The sequence below is a fragment of the Gadus morhua genome, chromosome 10 (genome assembly GCF_902167405.1).
Source record: "Gadus morhua chromosome 10, gadMor3.0, whole genome shotgun sequence".
NCBI classification, from domain to species: domain Eukaryota; kingdom Metazoa; phylum Chordata; class Actinopteri; order Gadiformes; family Gadidae; genus Gadus; species Gadus morhua.
The window spans coordinates 21,699,059-21,711,474 of NC_044057.1; the positions used below are offsets into that span (position 1 = coordinate 21,699,059).

At 48.9% G+C, this 12,416-nt stretch overlaps 1 protein-coding gene across 1 annotated transcript in view; it reads right to left on the reverse strand.

Annotated features, from left to right (window-relative positions):
* Positions 1–411: 411 nt before the first annotated feature.
* LOC115552058 (teneurin-2) overlaps positions 412–12,416 on the reverse strand; it is a 27,032-nt gene continuing 15,027 nt past the window's right edge. The window contains exons 2-3 of the mRNA XM_030367767.1: positions 9,947–10,249; positions 412–583 (exon numbers count right to left, since the gene is read on the reverse strand). Of these exons, the coding sequence (XP_030223627.1) occupies positions 492–583; positions 9,947–10,249 (395 nt within the window). The 3' untranslated portion in view covers positions 412–491. The remainder of the gene's footprint in view (positions 584–9,946; positions 10,250–12,416) is intronic.

A 12,416-nucleotide genomic window follows, 5' to 3' on the forward strand; every position in this document is an offset into this window, starting at 1 on the left:
AAACAAAAGAGCAGTATATATAAGTAAGTATTGGGTATATGCAACTACTTCTTTCACTTACTGAACAGGGAAACGAAAAATCATGATATTATAGACAATTATAGTAATTACGTCCCCTTAATTTGAAATGGTGCAAGACTTCTGCCCATCTCTGAGATTACAGTTTTTGGCTTTCATCTTAAACCCAGCTGGATGCAGTATGTGCATGTGTGTATGGGTCTGCAATGGCACTGCAGAAACACACACACACACACACACACACACACACAAAAACACACACACACACACACACACACACACACACACACACACACACACACACACACACACACACACACACACACACACACACTCTCAAAACTTTGTACTTACACGCAAACTGTTTTAGATTGTGGACAGTGTAATCAAAGAATGGCCCAAAAAATAGACATTAGCCAATCACAGCACAAGCTACACAAGATCAACTACACAGTTATACGCAGAGTAACGCTTTACCAAATTCTACAAAGGGGAGGAGTCAAATAGAACTTACTGAAAACATAGTCACCAAACGGGTCCTCATCGTCCTCATCATCCAGGTAAACTGGAAGAGTTTAGAACAGAAAAGAAAAGGGAAAAAAACAAGCAATGACGAATCAAAAAGAAGCATGCACTAAATAACAGACAAAAATGAAAGACAAGTATTTCTGAAATATAAACAGATAATCAAAGAGACAAAAAAATCAAAAAAATTATGAAGGGAAGAAACATAACCATGAACTATAAAAACAATACTATTTAAAGCCTTCAAAGAGAATGCCGTTGGGGTAGCATACATGAAACTCATGCATGCTCCCAGCTCTTCTCGTGGTCTCTCAAGGTCTCTCGTTTAAAAGTAAGGCGCTCGCCACTAAACTACAAATGCAATATCGGTTTCATGTTATGGGAAAATGTAATCAGTCATATTTGCCCTCCCTCTCATGCTCCATTCCTCTCTATCCCTCTCTTCATTTCCCTATCTCTTATACATCTCTCAACCTCTTTCTTTCTTCCTCTTTCCCTCCTGCTCTCTCTCTCTCCCCTTCCCATCTCCCAAGCTCTCTCATCGCCATCTCCATTTGTTCAAGCCCTGATCTCACTCTCACCCTCTTTCTCTCCTTCTTTCTCCGCCTCTCTCTGCCTCACCCTCTCCTCTCTCTCCCCCTCTCTCCCTCTCTCTCTGCCTCCCCTCTCCTCTCTCTCCCCCTCTCTCTCCCTCTCTCTCTACCTCCCCCTCTCCTCTCTCTCCCCCTCTCTCTCCCTCTCTCTTCCCTCTCTCTCTGCCTCCTCCTCTCCTCGCCTCTTGCTCCCCCATTCTCCAGGACATATGGAGATGTAACAGAGATGGTGAGTGTGAGGCTATTAGAGCTCCCTAAACTCCCCTTATTAGGGCGGCAGTGTAATCGTCAGCAGGATGGGGTGCCAGGGATGTTCCGCGGCTGCCGTCGACTTCTCGTATTTAAAAGCTAAGCATGCCGTGAGTGTTGGGAGACGGAGGGATTCGGAGCGAAACAATGGCCTCGCCTCACAGGTTGGAAGGGGGAAAACATCACCATTCATAAGGGGGACAAGTCATACTGATGCGCCGCCAAATAAGGCCCCACTGTCCCCCGTTTCGGTAGCATTTTAGGAGCATAAAGGATTATTGGATGTGCACAGTTAAGGAAATAACAACAGCGTCAACAAGCGCCAGAAAACCGCCGAGCAATTATGCTAATTTGGTTCTGGGCGACTGAGCAACCTGCACATGCAGACACACTCGCCCACACCACACACACACACACACACACACACACACACACACACACACACACACACACACACACACACACACACACACACACACACACACACACACAATGGCGCGCAGACCAGCATACACACACGTGTACGCATGCATTAACACAAACACAAACACAAACACACACATGCACTCATGCAGACACACACACACACACACACAAAAATAACACACAAATGTATTAAAAGAAAGGTTGGAGCTTTTCATCAGAAATTTCTGCCATAAAAATCATCCAGCTGCTGTTTTGTCTTGATTTCTATTGATCTTCATTTCATCCCATATTTCTTCCTTTCCTCCGCTGTCCCTTGCTGGCCCCCTTTGCCGCAGGTTCCCTCCCTCCAACCTTCCACTGTGAGTCAGCATCCGTCTGCGGCCCCGGAATCGATACCCCCACCTCGCCTTTTATTAAACACTTTTCCCATTCAGCTCCATGCATTTGCTTATACGAGCGGGCCACAGTGTGTCGCGCGGGGGGGGGGGGGGGGGGGGGAGCCGGAGCCCTCCCTCTGGATCGGGGGCCGCGGCTAGCCAAATGGAGCCTTTTTATCGCAGAGCGGAACGGGAGCGAAGGCTTTCGAATGTTTATCGTCGTATTTATTGTCAACATTTGTTGACTAGACTCATTTATTGATTCTGACTACAGAGTAGTTTTTTTTTTTTTCTTTCTTCCTAGACCTTGCCCGGTATGAGGTACAAACTTGACGTATTGTGAGTGCGTGTGTGTGTGTGTTTGTGTGCGAGTGTGTGCGTCTGTATGCATTGTGCGTGTGTGTGCGTTTGAGTGAGGGGCTGAGTGAGTGAGGGAGTGTTTGCTGCATATCACTACTTTTCTTAATCTAGTTTGATGTAGCTTTGACTTCATGGACAAAAAAAGTCCTTGAACCAGTGAACAGATAAAATACACACACATACACTGACACTCACACATCAACACACACCTACACACACACAAACACACACTCACATCCAGTAATGTGTGAGTGTGCTTTTGAAAGCAAAAGCCTGTCAGAGCTGCTCTCCCACACCATTCATCACAAGCTACTAATTCTGTTAGACCATTGTCGAGCTTTTTGCACCCTACATTGCTCCCTGAAAACTCAATCAGAGGCTAATGCCCCCCACCCAATGCGCGTGCCCAAACACACACACTCACACACAGACCCACACACACACACACACACACACACCCACTCACACACATAGTCAACACATTCTCATACACGCACACATACAGGGTTGAGACTCACTCACACAATCACACGCTCAAAGTGGAAAAACCAACACTAACAGTGACTGAATGGACAGCCCAGGCCTTGTAGGACCCCACTCGTCTTCACGCCGCAGTCTGCCGCGGCTTTGATCAACACAGGCTTTGGGGGGGACGTTGCTGATAGGTCCGGCAGTGATGTTCCCGAGAAACATCGAGAATAACAGTATTTAAACTGAGGAATTAAACTGAGGAATTTATTTCCCCTATCAGTGTGGTGAGGTGCAATAGCTGTGCAGGTTCACACGTTTGATCGGAAATAAATCATAACTAAACGTTTCCCCTTAATCTACCTTGATTGCAATGTAGTCCATATTCAAACGCTCCTCCAAATGCCATGGGCGTCTTTGACGTGGCTTATCTTCCTTGGTGGTTTCTAGGAATGTCATGTGGATCTGTACAGAGAAGCTCTACGCAATCAAAATGTGTTTTGGATGCACCACCACCACCACCACCACCACTTTAAATAGGCGTAATTAGAAGATTTTTAATGAAGCTCCGCCCATCCCCCAACCCCTTCCCCAAACCAAAAAACTGAACCCTGCAGATGTTTAAGTGGAGCCCACATGAAGCTTCATACATCAAGACAACGGTTTTGAGACAAAGGATTCAGTGTGAATCAGATAGGCATGTTGTATCAATGAGAGAAAAAGGGGTGAGGTCCAGGGTGGCGGGGGGGGGGGTTACAAAGAGTGAGGTAGCAAGAGAGCGAGAGAGTCATAGAGATTGTGAGATAGAGAGAGAGAAGAGAAGAAAAGAGAGAGCGAGAAGAGAGAGCGAGAGCGAGAGCGAGAGCAAGAGAGACAGAGAGAGAGAGAGCGCCAGAGGGGGAGCGAGAGGGAGACAAAGAAAGCGAGATTGCAGGGCAGCCACGCGGACGAACAAGCACGGGTGGGGTTAGACAGAAAAGGCCGGGGATAATTTTAGCGCTACCTATTCACTTTTCTAATTAAGAGATTAATACATCCTGTCACGTCTGTCACAATATGAACCTGTGATTTATTATCAAGCCAAACGGGGATGGAGCGACCGAAGATGAAGAAATAATCAGCCAATCGGTATGCATATGTGATTAGAGCGGAGGCTAGCCGTGTGCAGGGCTGGGAAATTGGGTTTGTGTCTGTGGGTTTGTACAAAGTTACCCTATGAGTTCATCTTGGCTTTGTTGATGAAAGAATAATTGCTGTTGGTTTTCATTTTGGCAATTTTATTAAGTAGCTGTGATATTTACTGAGCGCAGGACACTGAGAGAGACTGACCATTAGCCGCCAAGCAGTGACGCACATAAAAGGGGCATATGGCCACCTGCGAAGAGCCACACGCATGCACATACCACACACATACACACACACACCAATATGCACGCACGCACTCACCAGCACGCAGACTCACGTGCACGCCAACGCGCATGCCCAAGCCCACAAAAACACACACACACACACACACACACACACACACACACACACACACACACACACACACACACACACACACACACACACACACACACACACACACACACACACACACACACACATCCGGGCACAAGGCGCAGCGGGCCATAGATTGTGACCATAAAATCTATGCCGGGCTTCAGGTTTAAATCAATGTCCATGGTGATCTTATTTCATCTAATGCATGTTTTAATCATTCCCTCTCCTGATCAATGCAGTTTGGATTCAGGCGCTGGGCACCGCAGTAGGAATTTACAAGCTCTTCAGTTTATTCTTTTTTTTTTTTCCATGCTTGTGTTTCCGGAGGGACGTTTTATGAGACAGCGCACAGCGCGACAGTAAATCTCTTCCCCCGCTTTGGTCGAATGAAAGCTCCCATTGCTGCTCCCATTGCCCAATATTTTTTTTTCCGTGGGATTGTTTGTGCAAACTAAACTTCCCCTGGATTTGCCAAGTCAATGTAATAGTCATTTTATTTTAATGGAATTTGGGATGAGCTGTAAAAAAGGCTTTGCTCCATTCCGTATTCCTTCCTAAAAATGGATGAGCGCAGACATTAAAACTCCCATGTTGCATTTATAGTGCTTGATGCTAATGAGTGTTTGAGATTACATTCATGAGACAGGTTGGCTATGGACACCCTGCTATTCTTTGAAAAAATCATAAAGTGCACACACACTGGTCTATTCCTGTCGAATGAGGATTTATTTACCCAGCTGTGTTTTTTTTTGAGCCACAGCTGAGAAAGTGTATTGTGCGAAAAACAAATGGTTTCTTTGTGCGAACTGTATTGTTGCGCAAAGCTGCTTATGTGTTGGTCGCTCCATATGCAAGTATGTGTGTGTGTGTGTGTGTGTGTGCGTGCGTGCGTGCGTGCGTGCGTGCGTGTGTGTTAGAGTCCACTTCAGCAGTGTGCAGGGGACAGAAACAGAGAATCATGCTAATCCAGGAGACTTGCGCTGGGCTCGCTTGAAAAAATGGAGTGTTAATACAATACCACAACGAACTTCCCTCTCTCACTGATCGAAGCAAACACATCTGCACACACACAAACAAACACCACACAAACAAACACACACACACACACGCATGTGTGCATGCACGACACTCACCTTGTCAAAGGAGTTATGTAAAGCCTATATGTAGTGCTGCTAATTGTGTTGAGACTAGCAATGGCACAAGGTGGCTCACCTAAAGATTGTATCCATCTGCAGGATCACACTCTTTAATTTGTTTTTTGACTCAATGATTTGTGCTGTTAGTTTACGGTCTTTTTAGCCCAGCAAGAATCTGATATTTAACAATTGTTTGTGATGTCTGGTTTCTCACCTGCAGCACCAGAAGTCAGACAGAAGTTTGTTGTGTTGAGTAATATGTCAAAATGACACGTTTTGTTAGGGGTGTTTTTGTGTGTGCGTTTGTTTGTGTGCATATGTGTGTGCCTGTTAATGTGTGTGTGTGTGTCACCTGAAGGATTCATGACCACTGGGGCCATTACTTTCTTTACAATGAAATGTGTATCTCACAGAGCTCAAGATACCACACACAAACCGACGCAAAAAAAACCTCATAAACACAAACATAAATACAGACGCATGCACGGGAACAAACACGGCCAGTCCCTCTCTCTTTCACAAGCACACAAAGATTCTCTCCTCGCACAATCACACACACACACACACAGACCCATCCCCCCTCCCTCCACCCCCCCCCCCCCCCCCACACACACACAACCTCCTAAACACAAACACACTCCCTCTTTCTTTCATAACCACACACACACAGACCCCTCCCCCCAACCCCCAACCCCACCCCCCCCCCCACACACAGACACAAACACACCCACCCCCACACACACACACAAACCTGGTGATTCCCAAACCCCCCCCCCCCCCCCCCCCCGACACTGACACCTGTCAATCAGGCGGGTGCGCTACACCCGACAACAAGCATAACAAGACTCCGGCTCACAGAGGGGGAGCTACAACACGCGTGAAGCCACATTAAGAGGAGGAGAAGAGAGCAGGCAAGGGGAGTGGTAGTTGAGGGGGAGGGGGAGGAGGAGGCGGAGGAGGAAGGTGGAGGTGAGACCTGAGATGCTTGTTAAGAGAGGCACAGCGGGGATGAGAGCGAAGCGGCGGGCTGCTCGGTGTTTTAGCACATCACAAACCTTTTTTTTTTGATTCGGTTAGCATGTGCTTATGATGCTGCTGCTTGTGTCTCTCTGCCACCGTCGATCTCTATTATTAGACGCTCAGATCCTCCTCCTGCTACCTTGACACCCGCGCCGCTCCCGTTTTTTTTTCTTTTTTTTGCCGTTTCTTCAGGGCGCACATGTGCCGACACACACGTACACACAAGCGTACGCACGCACAGCGCTCACACACACCGCTACACATGTGAGGAAACGCTCAGGTTCACCGACACACAAACACACTTGTAAACACGCACATAAATTACACATCTGCGCGCGCACACACACACACACACACAGACACTAACGTCAACACACACTGCTACACACTGCTACACATAGACCCGGAAGTTCGCTGTCCTCAGCACACCATCATTAACGCGCTATGCAGATGTGCACACAGTCACATGCACACTCCAGATAATAGTCGGATAAACAGTTTTAGTACACAAGGGCGCATCTAACATACATAGGAGCAGATGTGGTGTACAGCATACACATAGTCTACATACACGTGCATATCATCGCTCTCACACATTGCACACACACACACACACACAAGCTACATTCAAACGTGCCACACAATGGCGGGGTCATTAAGTCTCATCCGAGTTAAACGGTTCCGCCGCGCGCGCGGACGTGTGATTTAGCACCCAGACACAAACCCACGCGCCAGATGCGTAAGCATTCAGCGGCTCCCCCTTTGGGGGAGTAATCGACTGGTGAATTGACATGATCAGGCACACATGCACAGCACCGGCTTCCTTCTTTAATCAGTAAGCACCTGTGTGTCTCAGATGTGATCGCTCCTGACAGGCGAGGAAGCCCGGGTTAGGAATCGCATGCAAAGCGTAGATTTTAGAAGCTTTGCGCGGGCGGTGCGTGGAAACAGGCGAACGGCGGAGGCTGCGAAATTATTTGCTGCAGGATTGTTTTTTGTTGGTTTTTTTTAGGAGTCAAAGCGCATACGTCTCGTCTGGTGACGTACGCATCCCTCTGCCTGGAAACCTGATGCAACAGTGTGTCTCTTGAAAAAAAAAAGAAAAAAAAAGGAGGTTTCGTTAGCAGTTAATCATCCAATGAAAAAAGTCTCCCATGATGCTCTCTGTCAGTGCTGGATCTTGTTTCAGGGAGATGAAGGGACCATGGGTTGACTCTGCCGCCACCAGACAGACACACTCGCTCTTTTTTTGTTTTTTTTTCCCCGAGAATCAAACGTGTTTATGTAAATGCACCCTGAGCTCCCTGTTTAAAGGCAAAGGAAAAACTCCTTCTGACACACATTTCACTTCCTCTTCACTCGCTGTAACGCGGCAGTGGCTCTGCGTGTGCCGATGTGTGTGTGTGTGTGTATGTCTGTGTATGTGTGTGTTTGTGCCTTTGATGTGTTTAATTGAACCGCTTTGATATGAAACCCTGCACTTTAGATCCAATTGATTTCGTCCATTCGATGCCTTGGTCAAAACTTTCTGTCTGGGAAAAAAAACTTGGGGGGGGGATAATGATTTCAATAAACATCACTCAGTGACATCATCCCCGTCGGCAAAAAACAATGTCACCCTACACTGGCGGATTACCGATTTATTTTTACACCGGCGACCAAAATCCCCTTTTTTTCTTTTACCGGGGCCTGAAACCCAAGACAGCGGGTGCGGCGTCTTCAGCTGATATCTGCGACCGGGAGATTAGCTTGGTAATTAACCACAAAGCAATTATCAGGCGGCGAGATGAGAGGCGGGACTTGGCAAAGGTGTTCCTCAACGTGTTTAATAGGTGTCGAGCAGTTGATCAGAAGCTGCAGTGGTCTCTGATGCGGAGACTCCTCCTTCCCTTTCCCTCCCCCCCCCCCCCAAAAAAAAAATCCAGGGGCTCTGCCATGTGCACGGCTGCCGGAGATTCAATTAATTAGACCGTCGCCATTCCTTCCAATCCACTTTTCATTAACCTCCATCGACACCTTGTCGAAGCTCACGCGGCAGTTTACGACGAAGGCAGGATTAACAGGGAAACGGGGAAGTTAGCAATAAACAAAGTTGCCACAGGAAGGCGGTTCCCCCTGGTGTGCTTTCACTCATGGGAAGATTTACAGACATGGAAGGAAAAAAAAAAGAAAAACTACGCAAAGAACACAGAAGAAAAACTGAAGGAAAACAGCAAAGGAGAAGTTTCACACTTGAACAAGCAGAGATTAGCATCTCTCTCACTCCATCTCGGTGTGGGAACACAAAGCGGGAAAGCTCAAAAACAAAAAAAAGCGAGTCTTTTGAACGCTTTCAAAGCTAAATATCCAAAGGGTTTTGCTATTGTTTTTGAGACTGACGGATCAGTGGATCTCGACAGATGAGTGGTATAAAAAGGGTAGAGTTGCTTTGGCTAAGTGCTATTGATGAAACTATGGATGGCTCTGGGGGGGAACGGTTTCAACTATTGCTCCTCGAATCAGAAGGAGACCACGTCAATACGCTACCCTCGGATCCGACACATCGCTCTGAGCTACAACGCAAAGATTTTAAAACCGTCAATGAGGGCGTGTTTATCTGCGATATATATTGCCACACACCACATCTTCCGAAAGACCCTATAAACGGAAGCGTATAATTTCTTTTTACGTCCTCCGCGGGACGGCATTTCATAACCTGTGCAGTTCGTTCAGTCTCACTGTCTCTCTCACACTCTCACACGCACACACACACACAGACACACGCATCACCGTGAGATTAAAAGCTTTCATTACCCCTGCTTTGTAAAAACACATCATCTTTATAAATCATAAAGGACAAGTCTGGCATAATTCCGTGTTTTTCTTGTTCCCCCCCCCGAAATCCACCCTGAAAATGTTCTGAAGCCTTGTCAGGCTCTGAGGTACTCTCTGGCACGACAGACACGTCGGAAAGATTGATTCCGTCGGGTCCCGCGGCTTAATTTAATGTCGGACCCCCGAAAAAAGAACCACAACGGAAGTCTCCCCCCCAACCCGAGCGGAGCAAAGCTTCCGCCGTTCGCTGGAAACAAAATAAATCAGCAGGAGAAAATGCTACCTAATAGCGTTTGGGGTGGGGGGGGGGGGGGGGGGGGAAATGTTAGCCAATCAGAGAAGAAGCCCCAGAAGTGCAAAAGGGCACTTGTTAAGAGGGGCACAGTGCACAGACACGAGTCCGTCCCCCCCCCCCCCCCCCCCCCCCCCCCCCCCCGGGCGCCGCCCGTACTCCTACCTGATTCGTCGTCTGACTTGTTGTCGTTGTCCGAGTCGGTGAGGGTCAGGGCCGAGTTCTCGTGGCTGGAGACCCCCGAGCTCCGGCGGGACTTGCCCCCCGCGCGGCCCCCCTGGGCGGACCACAGCTGGATGGCCCTCTCCGGGGACAGGGGCCCCTCTGGGTCCGAGTCGGCGTCGGAGCCGGCGCCCAGGGCGTACCCCCGCTGGAGGAGGTGCAGGTCCGGGCAGTAGGGCGCGGCGGCCGGGTGGGGCTGGGGGTTGGGCTCGCACGCCCCCAGCTCGGCCAGAGTGAAGGTACCTGCTTTGTTTTTTTTAAAGGGAGTGGGAGAGAGAGAGAGAGAGAGAGAGAGAGAGAAAGAAGAGGGAGAGGGAGAGAGAAAGAAGAGAGAGAGAGAGAGAGAGAGAGAGAGAGAGAGAGAGAGAGAGAGAGAGAGAGAGAGAGAGGAGAAAGAGAGAGAAAGAAGAGGAAGAGAGGCAGAGAGCGAAAGAGAAAGAGAGGCAGAGAGAGAGGCAGAGAGAGAGAGAAGAGAAAGAGAGGCAGAGAGCGAAAGAGAGAGAGAGAAAGAGAGAGATTGCACGCTCGTGTTGAGCCAGGAAAGTAGAAATGTGTGGCTGTCGCACAGGTAAGACAGCAGGTGTGACATATTGATGCCCCGCAGAAAGACACACGAATGTTCTGCACCGCACGCGCGCGCGTGCACACACACACACACACACACACACACACACACACACACACACACACACACACACACACACACACACACACACACACACACACACACACACACACACACACACACACACACACACACACACACGGGCAGCGATACAGGAATAGCACTTGAGGGACGGGGCTGCTTCGGAGCTAAGGGAGGACGGGGTGTGAGCAGGATGACGCAGCATGTGCACAGCACAACGTGCAGACTGGCGGCTGAAAGGAATACGTGTTGAAGGCTGGCGTGGTGGGTCTGCCTCTCCCACTCTCTTTGTGTCTCCCCCTGCATTGGCATTCATGAAGTGTTGATGTGAGATCAAAGAGTGTCCCTCCCGAGGCCCCTTTCAGGCTGTGGCAGGGCTCCTTTCTAAACTGCCTGCTGGGTGCCATCATCTTTCTACCTGGTAGCAATCACACGGCCGGACAGCAGGCTCTGGGAGTCTGCCGCTGTCGCCCTGTCGCCCAGCTCCCCCCCTCCCCCCCCTTAACCCATACCGTCCCTTACTCCAGTCCTTAGACAAACTGACTTGTCACATCCAAAATAAATAGTTACAATTATCCAAATTAGAGCACATCAAAGGAGATCAATAAACACTGCTGCAGCCCAATTACATCCAAGCTGAGGAAAAAGCAATTAAGGAAAAAGGCATGCTCAACCAATTTATTCTCTATTCTAATTAAAAGAGTATTGTGGATGCAATTGCTCACCATCAGCTGCTGGGGTGAAGGGATTGGGGGGTATGGGGTAGAGGGGAGAAGCCAGTTGTGATTCACTTCATTTGTCGCATGGAGGAGAAGGTGGGGGGGGGGGGGTGGGGGGGGGGGGGGGGGGGGGGGGAGGGGGTGGGGAGGAGCGACGCAGCTTGCCTTACGACGGGGAGCGCGAATCAGGGCCTTTTGGAATCAAACAGCTGTGCGACCGGGGGTTAACTGTGACTCATTAGGCGCCGCGGACGCAATCAGAGAGGAGGAATTAAGCAGATGAAAATCGTCTGCTGCTTCTTCACCGCGACGCCCACTTCAGGGGCGTCGGTGTAACTTGAGAGTTCTGCTGGAAGCACTCTACTACGGCACACAAACGAGGAGGAGGGAGGGAGGGTGGGGGGGGGGGGGAGGGAGGGAGAGGATAGAGGAGGAGAGAGGAGGTGCACCGGAGACGGGGAGAGGTGAAAAGTCTCCGGCGTTACTCAGACAAAGCAGATGGCCTGGACCGGGGAGAGCAGAGGCGAAGTGAATAACTTGGTGGGGGTTGGTTACTAAGGCTACAGTCTGCTAATGAGCTAAACCGGCGATAACGGCACGCACACACACACACAAACACACACAAAAAAGAAAAAAAGTCCATCTGTGTTTTTTCTTTTCTTTTTTCCTTTTTTTTTTTTTTTACCGTTCCTGTTCTTCCTTGTGTCCTTAGTTCTACCTCCAACTTCACAGCAACGAGGATGAAAGAGGAGAGAGACAGTCTTTAACTTCTAAAACATAGATAAGCACTCGGGAATATGCTCGGGAGGGGGGTTGCAGACGGTGGTTCACCACGACACGTCTAAGCCTAGTCGTACCTGAGACGAGGTAGCGCATGAAGACCGGAGAGAACTCCAGGACACCTGAGAGAGCAGAACACACAATGCTTCTTAAACATCCGCTGCAAAAGATTCAAAGGGTCCACATCATCTAGATCCACAGCATTACCACTACAGCTCCCTCACTACGGCAAACACACAAAAGCCCATCATCCTGAACCTTCTAACAT